The 13,809-nt window shown below is 40.1% G+C and overlaps 1 protein-coding gene across 3 annotated transcripts in view; it reads left to right on the top strand.

Annotated features, from left to right (window-relative positions):
• Positions 1–13,809, top strand: part of RTN4IP1 (reticulon 4 interacting protein 1) — a 53,194-nt gene that overhangs the window by 26,261 nt on the left and 13,124 nt on the right. For all 3 annotated transcript variants that reach the window (XR_001296074.2, XM_005684608.3, XM_005684606.2), the window contains exons 5-6: positions 2,683–2,731; positions 12,585–12,721. Coding sequence is in view for 2 of the 3 variants with exons in the window: in XM_005684608.3 (XP_005684665.1) it covers positions 2,683–2,731; positions 12,585–12,721 (186 nt within the window). In the remaining variant the exon portion in view is untranslated. The remainder of the gene's footprint in view (positions 1–2,682; positions 2,732–12,584; positions 12,722–13,809) is intronic.

Raw genomic sequence — 13,809 nt, forward strand, 5'->3', positions numbered from 1 at the left:
CTGCCCGTTGGTTCCCTGAGCAGCCATTGTATTTGTGTGTGTGTGTAAAAGTCGCTCAGTCGTGTCCCAACTCTTTGTGACCCCATGGCCTCTACGGTCTGTGGAATTCTCCAGGCCAGAATACTGGAGTGGGTAGCCTTTTCCTTCTCCAGGGGATCTTCCCAACCCAGGGATCGAACCCAGGTGTCCAGCATTGCAGGCAGATTCTGTACCGACTGAACCACAAGGGAAGCCATTGTACTTGGTATCCTCTTAATCCAGCATTCTTAGGAAGAGAACTAGAAATTCATTTCAAGCTTTTCTTTATTGGAAGAAACTTTAATGCAATTTTTCAAATAGCCAGGTGACTCCCACATTTAGGGTAGTAGCAGTTGTTGTTAATTGTCAGATATAATGCAGATTTAAATGATTTTTTTAAAAATAATTTATATTTTTATTTTTGGCTGTGCTGGGTTTTCATGGCTGAGCGCGGGCTTTCTCTAGTTGTGGAGAGTGGAAGCTACTCTAGTTGCAATTCACAAGCTTCTCACTGTGGAGCACAGGCTCAGTAGCTGTGGCACACAGGCTTAATTGCCCCATGATATGTGGAATCTTCCTGGACCAGGGATTGAACCTGTGTCCCCTGCATTGGCAGGCAGATTCTTAACCTCTGGACCACCAGGGAAGTCCGAATATTTTAAAGTCAAGTAACATGGATCAGGCATCTGCTACACCGAGGGTAGTACGGCTAGTGCTGGGCATATATAAGTCTCTGTCCTTGAGGCTTGCAGAATGGCTTGGGCAGCAAGCATATGAATGAAAGTTAAGAGCATGCCACGCGCAGTGTGGACATCAGGCTCAGGCCCATCTCTGAGGTATTGTTCAGACAAACAGGTATTGTTCACAAACTGTGAACCTTTGCAGATAGGGAGATCTCAGCAGGCAGTGAAGGCTTTTGAGAGCCTGAGACCTGGGCCAGCATGCATAGGACTTGGGGTACATGCAGGGGGACCAGGGAGGCTCAGGTGGAGAGTCTGTTGTAGAAGTAGTTAAGAGGAAGTCAGAGTTGCAAAAAGATAAGATTGTGAAGAACTTAAATGAGAGTTTGACCAAACTTATATTTCCAAAATAAGAGGGTAAAATATTCCATGGATGAACTAATTGTTGGATGTATCTGTGAAGCAGGCTGCCCCCCCCCACCATTTAGGAAGCATTAAGGCTATTAAATTTGTGAATTGAAGGATTTTTGGAAGAGTATATCTTTAAATTTTTTTTATTCTTTACAATTTATAATTCTGTGAAATTAAAAGTAACTCTTCTAAAAAGAGTATCGTTTCCAAAGAGACTTGTCTTAATTACATTTGATGGTGTTAGTTTCAAAAGGAATAGCTGACTGAAAATATTACCAGTAACTTCTAAGATCCAAAGGGTGACAGTCAGCCTTCTGTGATTTGGGTAAGAGAGAAAAAAATAAAACAAAAGTAGAGTTAAGATTATAAACACAATGTCTGTTCCAAGATCGGGTGTCCCTGCTTAAGGTAGGTGACAGAGTTCCCTGCGCTTTCCAGCAGCTGAGTCAAAGAGGGACCCACAGCCTGCAGTTACAACTTAGTCTTCAGAAAAATGGTGTTGTTTTTTTTTTTTCCAGTGGGCAGTCCATATGGCACTCCACAATTCTCATGAATTCTCTCAACAGTATCCCCTTAGCTAATGCAGTATCAGATATCAAATAGTAACTTTTTGTAATGTCTCTCAGCCTAGACTGGTAACAGAACACCAAAGTGCAATTCATTACAGTTTTCTGAGGACTTGAATCTGTAGTGAGAGGAAGGGAGTTCACTGGAGCTCTAGCTTAATTCAAGAATGAAATGTAAGAATATGTAAAGCAGTGATTCTTTACTAGTGAGTCTCTTTTGAATCATACCTTCTTTGGGAACTTGGTGATAAGTCTGATGGATCCCCCTTCTCCCCAATGCACTTAGGCGTGGTCTTACCAAACTTTGCATCAGTTTGAGTCAGTTCACAGTTTCAGGGGGTTCACACCCTACCCTCACAGCCCTCAGTGGCACTCATCCACAAACCCCAGGCTGCACACCCTTGATCTGGAGAGGCAAGAAGACTACACACAGTAAGCAAACATGGTGAAAACCTGGAGCACAAGCGTGTTTGCACTGATAAAACAGATTCATCTGCTTTAACAAGAAACCAAACTGAAGATAAGATTGGTTTCCCTTTATGAAAGCTGGTGAGCGTGATGGGACTTGTCTGAACAAAAGACGTTTATTCCACTTTGGCAAGAATGTGGTCAGGAATGTGATTTTTCTTAGAGAGCAACTGAATATTCTGTAGCACACTGAAAAGGATCCCAAAGCTTGCTCTTAGAAAGAAAGCTATAGTAATTTAAGCCTAGAAAAATTATAAGGCAAATGTTACCAACAACCATCTGAGCTACTTTAAAAATACAAATCATTGGTGTATTTGATATTTTGTATTCTTGGTAAAGAGTTCATAGTATGTCTAACTTTAAGCATTTTTGGATTCTTGGTGAACCTGATAAATAAAAATCTTGTGTAATAGAATCTTGGGAAGCTGAATGTTTGCTTTGGGGATTATCTTTGAGCCAGTTACATGTTGAAAACATCTTGTTTGTTTATTCAGTTATGTTGGCTTAGTATCTTCATGATAGTTTCTTTTGTGTTGCAGTGTTTTAATCCTGGGCGCTTCAGGTGGAGTTGGTACTTTTGCTATACAGGTAAGACAGTTTATCTTTTGACTAGGAAGATTATTATTTTCATAAATTAAAAAATTTATATATTGTGGATTACTTTTTCTTGAAAGCTGAGAGAAATTACATTCAGTGTGATTTCAGCTTGCCCTTCTAAGAAGGAAATTTTCTAAGGTAGAAGGAAGCATTAACCTTTCCAGTGGTTTAATATATGAATTAGTTTTGTGGACATCCTGTGTAACAAATGGAGGAAAGCTTTCAGGAAGGAAGACCATGGGCAAGTGAAAACGGATTGAGGTTTGCAGTTAAGGCAATGGCAACCCACTCCAGTACTCTTGCCTGGAAAATCCCATGGACAGAGTAGCCTGGTAGGCTGCAGTCATGGGGTCACTAAGAGTCAGACACGACTGAGTGACTTCACTTTCACTTCTCACTTTCATGCATTGGAGAAGGAAATGGCAACCCACTCCAGTGTTCTTGCCTGGAGAATCCCAAGGACGGCAGACCTGGTGGGCTGCCATCTCTGGGGTCGCACAGAGTCGGACACGACTGAAGTGACTTAGCAGCAGCAGCAGACATTGATAAGCTAGTTCTAAAATATATATATAAGACATGCAATAGACAAAATGCTGTGTAAAGATGGTAGAACTCATATCTACAGAATCAATGCAATCTTATCAGAATAGCAGCTGCCTTTTTTTTTTTTTGCATAAATGGGCAAGTGGAATCTAAAATCATGTGGAATTTCAAGGGACCCCAAGATGCCAAACAATCTTGGCAAAAAAGGACAAAACTGGAAGACTCACACTTTTCAGTTTTAAAACTTAGTTATGAAACTATAGAAGTCAGAACAGTGGCACTGGATTGGCTTTACCCCCAAAATGTTTTTGGTGTTAAAAAAAAAAGAAATAGGGGAAAAAAAAGAACTACAATAAAAAATATATATGTATTAAAAGCAAAAAAAATGTATTTTCATAAAGTTAGATATATAGATCAATGAAATAGAATTGAACATCCAGAAGTAAACCAGTATATCTATGACCAGTTGATTTTTGACTAGGGTGACAAGACAGTTAAACAGGGGAAACAATAGTCTTTTCAATGAATGGTACTGAGGCAACTAGATATCCACATATAAAAGGATGAAGTTGGACCCCGTCTCACGTCCTATGTGAAAACTAGTTCAAGCTGGGTCAAAGACCTAAATATAAGAGCTAAAACCATAGAACTCATAAGAACACAGGGGAGTAACCTTCATGCCTTGGGTTTGGCAATAGATTCTTAGATATGACGCCAAGAGCACAAGTGAGAGGAGAAAAGAATCAGATGGATTGGGCTTCATCAAATTTAACACTTCCGTGCATCAGAGGACACTGTCAAGAAAGCAAAAAGACAGCATACAGAAGGAGAGCGAATCTTTACAGATCATTTATCTCATCAGGATACACTATACAGAATATGTAACGAATTCTTAACAGCTCAACAACAGAAAGACAACCCAGTTAAAATAATAGCAAAGGACTTGAGTAGACACTTCTTGAAAGAAAATCTAAAAATGGGCAGTAAGCCCATGAAAAAGTGTTTAACATCATTCGTCGTTAGGGAAATGCAAATCCAAACCACAGTGAGTGAGTGACTTAAGGAGATGTGGTATTTATGTGTGTCTGTGTTTATGTATCTGTATATACAGCCCTACACACACAAAATGCATATTACTAGCCATGTTGCTATTTGTAGCAACATGGATGGACCTAAAGAAATTATGCTCAGTGAAAAAAGAGAAGGATAAATACTATACGATATCATTTATATATGAAATCTAAAAAAATATAATACAAATGAATCTGTATACAAAAGAGAAACAGAGTCAAAGACATAGAAACCAAACATGGTTACCAAAGGGAAGAGGCGGGGAGGGACAGATTAAGACTATGGAGTCAATAGATACAGATGGAGAAACAGTGGAAACAGTGTCAGACTTTATTTTTTTGGTCTCCAGAATCACTGCAGATGGTGACTGCAGCCATGAAATTAAAAGACGCTTACTCCTTGGAAGGAAGGTTATGACCAACCTAGATAGTATATTGAAAAGCAGAGATAATACTTTGTCAACAAAGTTCCGTCTAGTCAAGGCTATGGTTTTTCCAGTGGTCATGTATGGATGTGAGAGTTGAACTGTGAAGAAGGCTGAGCACCGAAGAATTGATGCGTTTGAACTGTGATGTTGGAGAAGACTCTTGAGAGTACCTTGGACTGCAAGGAGATCCAACCAGTCCATTCTGAAGGAGATCAGCCCTGGGATTTCTTTGGAAGGAATGATGCTAAAGCTGAAGCTCCAGTACTTTGCCCACCTCAAGTGAAGAGTTGACTCATTGGAAAAGACTCTGATGCTGAGAGGGATTGAGGGCAGGAGGAGAAGGGGACGACCGAGGATGAGATGGCTGGATGGCATCACTGACTCGATGGACGCGAGTCTGAGTGAACTCCGGGAGTTGGTGATGGACAGGGAGGCCTAGCGTGCTGTGATTCATGGGGTCACAGAGTTGGACACGACTGAGCGACTGAACTGACTGACTATACATAAAATACATAAGCAACAAGGATTTACTGTATAGCACAGGGAATTATACCTAATGACTTAAAATGGAATATAGTATGCAAAAAAACCCACAAAACCCTGAATACCTGAAATTAACACAACATTGTAAATCAACTATATTTCAGTTTGAAAAAAAGACGACAGTGAGGTAGCACTTCACACCTACTAGGATGGCTATTAGAAAAATGGAAATAGCAATGTTGGCAAGGATGTAAAGAAATTGAAACCCTTATATAGTGCTAGTGGGAGTGTAAAATGATGCTGCCACAGTGGAAAACAATTTGGCAGTTTCTTAAAATTCTTAATTCTGTATTAAACTTAGAATTACCTGTGATCCAGCAGTTCCATTCCTAGGTGTATACTTGAGAGAAATGAAAATCTATGTTCAAGCAAAAACTTACATACAAATTTTCATTTGCAACATCAGTATTCATAATAGTCAAAGAAACAGAAACACCGGTAGTATCTATCACCTAATGAGTGGAAAAACAAAATGTGGTGTATATATACACAAGGGAATGTTATTCAGCCATCAAAAGGAGTGAAATTCTGATTCATGATACAACATAGATAAACCTTCAAAACATGATGCCAAGTGAAAGAATCCAGACAGAAAAGGTCACATTTTGTATGATTCCATTTATATTGTGTCCAGAAGAGGCAAATCCTTAGAGACAGAAAACAGATTAGCGGCTGCTAGTGGCTGGGGGAAGAAACGGGAGATGGAGAGGACCCCCGGGAAACGCACACCTTTATTCATCTTAATTCACTTTTAGATACTGCTGCGGCCTGAGTGTTTGTGCTCCTCTGAAATTCGTGTTTTGAAGTCCTGGTGCCCATAGTGATAGTATTGAGGCCTTTGGGAAGTGGTCAGGTCATGAGGGTGGAGCACTCGCGAATGGTATTAAAGCCTTATGAACGAGGCCAGCAGAGCTCCCGAGCCCTTCCCCATGCGAGGACACAGAAGCCACAGGCCGCGAACCAGGAAGGGGGCTCGGAACACACCTAGGCGCTGACACCCTGATCTTGGACTTCAGCCTCCAGAACTGTGAGGCGTACATGTTTGTTGTTTATAAGGTACCCAGTCTATGTTGTTATAGCAGCTCAAACAGACTTAAGGCAGATACCCAGTGCCTAATCCATAGATTGTCAGTAAATGTGAATTAATATGTAAATGGGAGAAAGGAAAAGAGGGAGGGAGGATGGGAGAAAAAGAGAAATATCATGTCCTGCTGGTTAAAGTGTAATTAGTATAACTAGTTTGGAAAATAATTTGGCTATATCTACTAATTATGAATTTTAATTGCCCTGTGACGGCCTAACAAAATATGAATGTACTTTGTAGTCATCCCTCAGTATACCAAACTCGAATTTGTTCCAGGACCTCCTTGGATGCCAGAATCCATGGGTGCTCAAGTCCCTTTCATAAAATGGCATGAAGTGTGCAAACTCTTTGCAACCCCATGGACTGTAGCCTGCTAGGCTCGTCTGTCTGTGGGATTTTTCAGGCAAGAATACTGGAGTGCATTGCATGCCCTCCTCCGGGGATCTTCCTGACCCAGGGATTGAACCTGAGCCTCCTTTGTCTGCGGCATTTGTAGGCGCGTTCTTTACCACTAGCGCCGCCTGGGAAGCCCAGAAAAAATGGCATAAAAGTCCTACACACATCCTGTTGTATAATTTAAATCTTCTTTAGATTACTTATATTACCTAAAACAATGTAAATGCTATGTAAATCGTGTGCTGTTGATTCAGGTTTTGCTTTTTGACAATTTTTTTCCTGAATATTTTCAATCCCTGGTTGATTGAATTCAGTGATGTGGAGTTCTTGGATACAGAGAGTCAACTGTACATGCATGTTCACCAAAAGATATGTCCCAGAATATCCTCCAGCTATGTCCCAGGTATTTATCCCCTAACTGGCCATCAACAGTAAAATGCGAAAGTGAGTGAAAGTCGCTCAGTCATGTCTGACTCTTTGCGACCCCATGGAGAGTCCATGGAATTTTCCAGGCCAGAATGCTGGAAAATTCCATGGAATTTTCCAGAGGATTCCTGGAAAGGAATGCAGCCTTTCCTTTCTCCAAGGGATCTTCCCAACCCAGGGATCTAACCCAGGTCCCTCACATTGCAGGCGGATTCTTTACCAGCTGAGCCACAAGGGAAGCCCAAAATGGGAACTGAAAAGTGAAGTCACTCAGTCATGTCCGACTGTTTGTGACCCCATGGACCATAGCCTACCAGGTTCCTCCATCCACAGGATTTTCCAGGCAAGAGTACTGGAGTGGGTTGCCATTTCCTTCTCCAGGCAAACTGGGAAAGTGAACTGCAGTATATTCTTATGTTTGGATTATTACACAGCCGTGAAAACAGACTACTGGGGACTTCCCTGGTGGTCCAGGTGTCTGCCTTCCAATGCAGGGGATGCAGGTTTGATCCCTGGTCAGGGAACTAAGATCCTACATACATCATGTCCCCAAAACCGTAAACATAAAACAGAAACAATATTGTAACAAATTCAATAAAGACTTAGAAGTTGTCCACATTAAAAAAATCTTAGAAAAGCAAGCTACAGTTGTGTACTGTGTAGTAGAGGAATTGAGCAAGCAGAAGGAAGTCAGAAACAAGAGGATGACTTACATGATTCCATTTAATGATGCTCAGGAACAAGCAAAACCAAACAGTGGTGTCTAAGGATGCTTATCTAGATGGAAAAGCTTTTTTTTTAATAGGTGAGGGGAGGCTTATGTGAAAGTCCTGGTAGTTGTTACTACTTCTCAGGGAATGAGGACGGTTTTGATTGGGAGGGGGAGGGGAGATATTCTAGTTCTTAACCTTGAACAGTGCTTAAGATGGTGTTTGCTTTGTAATAATTTGTTAAGCCGTACATTTATATTCCACACACTTTTCTCTCTATGTTATGTTTCACAATAAAAACATTTAAATAAGATTAAACAGTTGATTAATAGGAAAATATCAAGGTTAAATCCCATACAAAGTTATTGTCAGAAAAAGAAAGAATGAAGAATAATAACGAAAGAATGAAGAATAATAGAAAGAAGAATAACATATCTACAGACAAGGAAAACACATGAGAAAACATCAAAATGAACCCCAGAATTTCAAAACAAGCTAAAAAGAACATTAAAAATAAAAAGACATGAATAAAAAAAATCAGAATTGGAAAAACTCTGAAATAAAGTAAAGAGAAATAACAAAAGACTCAACTAGAAGGAGGGCTTCCCTTGTGGTTCAGACAGTAAAGAATCTGCCTACAATGTGGGAGACCTGAGTTCGATCCTTGGGTCAGGAAGATCCTCTGGAAAAGGGAATGGCTAACCACTCCAGTATTCTTGCCTGGAGAATTCCATGGACAGAGGAGCCTGGCAGGCTATAGTCCATGGGGTCACGGAGAGGCAGACCCAACTGAGCAACTTTCACTTTTCAAACTAGTAGGAACTCAAGCACAACACGTAGTGCCGTATTCTTGCCTGGAAAATCCCACGGGCAGAGGAGCCTAGCGGGCTAACGCCCATGGGGTCACAGAAAGTCGGACATGACTTTAGAGTAAGCCGCAGCAGCACAGCAATAGCAACAATGTGTAAAGGAAAAATTGTAAATTGCAAAGAAAGGAAGAGATAAAGACAGATTCAAGAGAAAAGCGTCATCTATTGAAGATAGGAAAGAAAATTGCAGTATCAATAAGCGTCTCTGATGAGGAAAACCAAAATCAGGGAATAAAACAAATGCTAAAACCCATAATTCAAGAAACTTCCCCACTTCCCTGAAGTTAAATGATTTGAAATTACATATTAAATGACTGGAGTGCTTATTGAAGAACATGGACCCAGAATGAGCAGTATCAAAGGAACTAGCAAAATTACTGGCCTTTAAAGAAAAGGAGAAAAATGAAAAAAACTTCGGGACATCTTTAAAATAAAAGAATGTGACATATGAGTAAAATTAGGTTATCAGAACTTTTTGATAACTGCTTAAATGCTGGGACTGGAGTTAGAGTAACATTTAAGACACTTGAGAGAGAATATGCTAAAATTTTATATACAGCGAAACTGGCCTCTGTATACTAAAGGACATATACGAACTGTTAATAACATGCAAGAACTTGAGTATGTTCTGATCTCTTTCTGAGAAATATACTAGAAAATGAGCTTCAGAAAACTAAAATGGCTAGAGAGACATAACCCTAAGGACTGGTGGTAAATGTTAAATATACAGTTGTCTGCAGAACTAAAACTTCGTGAGGGCTTAGAGGGTACAGTGTGTGACTCTGACAAAGTAAGCAGTACTACTGTTTTTAAAAAGGAATAGTAGGAAAGCATATTTAAAATTATTTGAATGCTTTCATTGATCATATTGGGGATGATTTTAGTACTATTATTCAGAGACTGGTATATGTGTAACATACAATGGAACAGTTGGGTATTTATGGCATATTTAAATTCTGTAATCCCCTTTGTCTTTGACCATCAAGATTTTAGTAGTGCAAGAAAGAAGATACAGATGTAATACAGGTGAAGTAAAAACTTGATAGTCTGGAGTTTGAATTGGAAGTATCAAAACAAACTTAAGAGCTATTTTGTGTATGTGTATATGCAAAACTGTCTCTTGAAATATCATTGCTCACATGCACACAAAAATTCAGGGCCTTGGAGTAATGGCAGATTCCAGATCTATGGCATGAAACGTACAAGAATGAGCGTAGAATATATAAAAATAGCAGAGAAGTTAGTAAAGCCTAGTCGAGTCATGTCAAAAAGACTCAGCAGCCAACTTGAAGAAATTCCTAAAGGTTATCAAAGAAGACAATTTGAGCTTCAGAAATAGTCATGATAGTTACAAAAGGATGAAAGCTTCCAAATATTTTTAAATCCATGACTTAAATGAGTTCATGATATTTTTTAAAAAGTGGTCACTTGGAAGAGGATAGGAAACCAATGTATTATTTTATAAACTAATACAAGGAAACAATTATTGCCCTTTCTGTATGAATTGTACACCTGAATAAACAAAGTAGTATAAGGAGAGGTGTTTCTTTATAAAAGTATTCCAGCTACTAAGTGAAAACGGGAGAGGGAGACTAGCACCGGTTTGCAACCACCAGCAACCACTGAGATTTAATAAAAAGAGGAACAAGCAGACACGCTCAGCCTTCTATAATTTGCAGATGCTGTCCTTAATATTGCTAAAAGGATATAAACAGGAAACAGAGGACAGAGTAGTAAGTAGAACTGTCCCAGGTGTGCAGGCAGAAATTCCAGAGTTTCCAGGGAAAATCTCTTCAGGGTACATGGCCTAGACTCTTTCGCAGATAAATTTTAAGCGAAGCGGGGATAGAAGAGGAGCCTATAGTTAAAAAAAAAAAAATAGTACATCATACTTTTAAAATGCACAAGACCAAACTGTAGTATCTAGGAAATACATATTTGGATGATAAAGCCTTTTTTTTTAATGCAAGGAGGTGATTTACTCTAAGTATCAGGGTGATGATGACTTTTGGGAGGGAGAGGGCACGGTGTAGAGCTCTTGGAGTGACTGCCAGCTTGCTGTTCCTGTTGGAGTGCTGTCTGCCTTATAGACGTCTCCTGTACGTGGGTTGTATTATTTCTTCTTATTTTTAACAGTTTACATAAAATTGTTTTTTAATCTAAAGCTGCTTTAAAACCTTTCAGTAGTGTGCAGTGATAGTAGATGGGAAGATTCCCTGGAGGAGGAAATGGCAACCCACTCCAGTGTTCTTGCCTGGAGAATCCCATGGACAGAGGAGCCTGGTGGGCTACAGTCCATGGGTTTGCAAGAGAGTCAGACATGACGAAGTGACTAAACGTCAACAACAGCAGTGATAGTAGATAGTTCTAAGTAGGAGAGGAAAATCTAGAAATCTGGGAAAAAAATTAGTTGAACTTCTCAAGATGTGACAAATTCTGAGTATTTGATACTGTTTAAGAGAAGCACAAAGTAAATATTGGTGCTTAGAACACAATTTCCTTTTTGCTTGACAGTTTCTTTTTTCTATAGATACTAGATATTCACCTTGGATTGCATTCTTCACATATTTGAGCTGAGTTTAGGACCCAGTGTTGAAAGCAACATGTCATTATACTCAATTGTCTCTCTGTTTGTGGCCCATAAACATAAAATATCATATTTGATGTCAGCTTAAATGTTTTAATTCCTCCTCAGATTTCCAAGGTATATTCCTTGGTTGATATTACTTTTTAAAAGTGAGAAATTAGATAAGATTATGAATAGTTTTAAAATCCTTCATTTTTTTGTAGCTAACAGATCTCCAGCCTTAGTGTGTGTATCACTGAGTGGGGTTTCAGTAGTGATCAGAACACGGATCTTGCTTATTCTAATGAACCTCTACAATTTATATCAAGGAAGCTTGGGAAATTGATACTGAGGACAGGAATGAGAAAACAACGAATTTGTTATGACCTATATCTGTCCATTTGAAAATTTCTCAGTGAACACCAAGTAACTGTTCTCAGATTTTTGCTGATAATGGCTCCCTTTTAATTGTATGGAACTGCCATTGTAGGAAAGAGTGACAGCAATTTTGGAGCATGAGGCTTTCTGGATACTTAATCCTGAATCCTTCTTTTTATTTGTCTAGTTATTGTAAAACATAAAGTATCTGCATTTTAAATCCCACAAACCATTTATTTAAGGTCTTTTTACTCCAAAGGAGAGGACCTGATCCATGTTTTGGAAGTAAAATGGCCACATTTTCTTCCCCTATTTTTAAGAGCACCTTTCACTTATTACCCAGTACCTGATTGCTTTGATGCAGTTGTCTGATTCAAGGTTATACTTATTGGAAACGCAAATGAAGTGATGTTGTGTTTTTATGCTCTGGATACATTTGAAATAGTTATTTTCTGAGGACGTTGTGTTTTTTCCCGTTACCTTTGTCATCAATGAAAATGCTAAGCTTAAGGTCATCAACTTTTGTCTTTTCTGATGCTGGTGAGATTCTGAGCCCTTCTTTAAATGAATTGGTTATAACTTCACGAAATTAAGGTGACTCACTGTCTCGTCCAGGGAAAATGAGATCTGTTTCTTGGATCTTTCTTTGTGAGCAAAAATTTAATCATTTTTACTAGCCTCTGGCAGACGGCTTCCTGTAGTTCTTGTTAAGACAAAGTATTAGCATTGTCTAGAGATTAAGCTGATGTATGTACATCATGTGGTGCCAACTATTTTTTTGTTTAATGCAGTTTTCCTGCCCCCCTCCCCTTTTTTTTCCTTTTTGGGCAGGTAATGAAAGCATGGGATGCTCACGTGACAGCAGTCTGCTCCCAGGATGCCAGTGAACTTGTGAGGAAGCTTGGGGCAGACGACGTGATTGATTACAAATCCGGAAATGTGGAAGAGCAGTTGAAATCTTCAAAGCCGTATGTATCCAAACAGTGTACATATTGGGAAGGTGGGAACAAGGACGATTGATGATGCACGCCTGAGATGGTTTGGTGGCCTTACAGCCATGCTGGCATCTTAGAGAAGAGTCTGTGAAAACACTTTGTGTCACTAGAGGTCGTTTAGGTTGGTTTCTGTTTTTCCTCCAGATGTTAATACAGCATGATCATGTACTGTGATTTGTACTGAGGAAGATATTTTGCTTACCTTCTGCTATTTTTTAAGCTAACTGCTTTTACCCCGCCGCATAAGAAGGCCGTGTTGGAAGGTATATTCCCCCCAGTGGCCTTTGCCACCATGGGTAGAACCTAGAGCAGCACGTGGCGTATGTGGTTAGCATCTTGCCTTTATACTGGGGGTTTCAGAGAAGCAGAGGCGTGTAGATACCAGTAATGGATGTTGTCATCGTGCCTGAACGCCAGGCTGTTACTTGACTGAACGTACCAAGTGGGACCGGACTCTGGAATTCTCTCAGGCCCCCGTCCATCCTGACTGTGGCTCAAGCAGAGACAGGGAGGTATTTCAGAACCTGGTCTTCACTCAGCCCAGGCAAAGCTGCTGCAGGGTCTCAGGAGCTATTTCACTGCTTCTGATGCAAAGATTTTTCCTTTTTCCTTTTTTAAATTAGTTTTTTTTTTTTAAGATGATTTATTCATATGGCTGCGCCAGGTCTTAACTGTGGCATGTGGGATCTAGTTCCCCACCAGGGATCGAACCCAGGCCCCCTGCGTTGGGAACATGGCGTCTTAGCCACTGGACCATCAGGAAAGTCCCTTAAATTAGTTTTCAGAAGCTAATTACTGTTGCTCACTTTAAGTAGAAGTATATTTTCATAGCTTTAAAAAGAGAGAAAGACCTAGGCTTCCACATAGTAGTAGTGTCAGCCAGTCACCTCTCTCCTGCTGCTTCTGGGAACAGCCGCAGGAGACAGGCCAAGGCGGCCATCCCCCTGCTATCTAGTTCATGCATGTCTGCAGCCTGTCTCCAGAGGAGAGAAGCCCTGGCGGGTGAAGGCGGGCACGCACACAGGCCGGCCTCCCCTCTGCTCCTCACTGTGCCCCTCTGC

The sequence above is a fragment of the Capra hircus genome, chromosome 9, assembly GCF_001704415.2.
Source record: "Capra hircus breed San Clemente chromosome 9, ASM170441v1, whole genome shotgun sequence".
Taxonomy (NCBI): Eukaryota; Metazoa; Chordata; class Mammalia; order Artiodactyla; family Bovidae; genus Capra; species Capra hircus.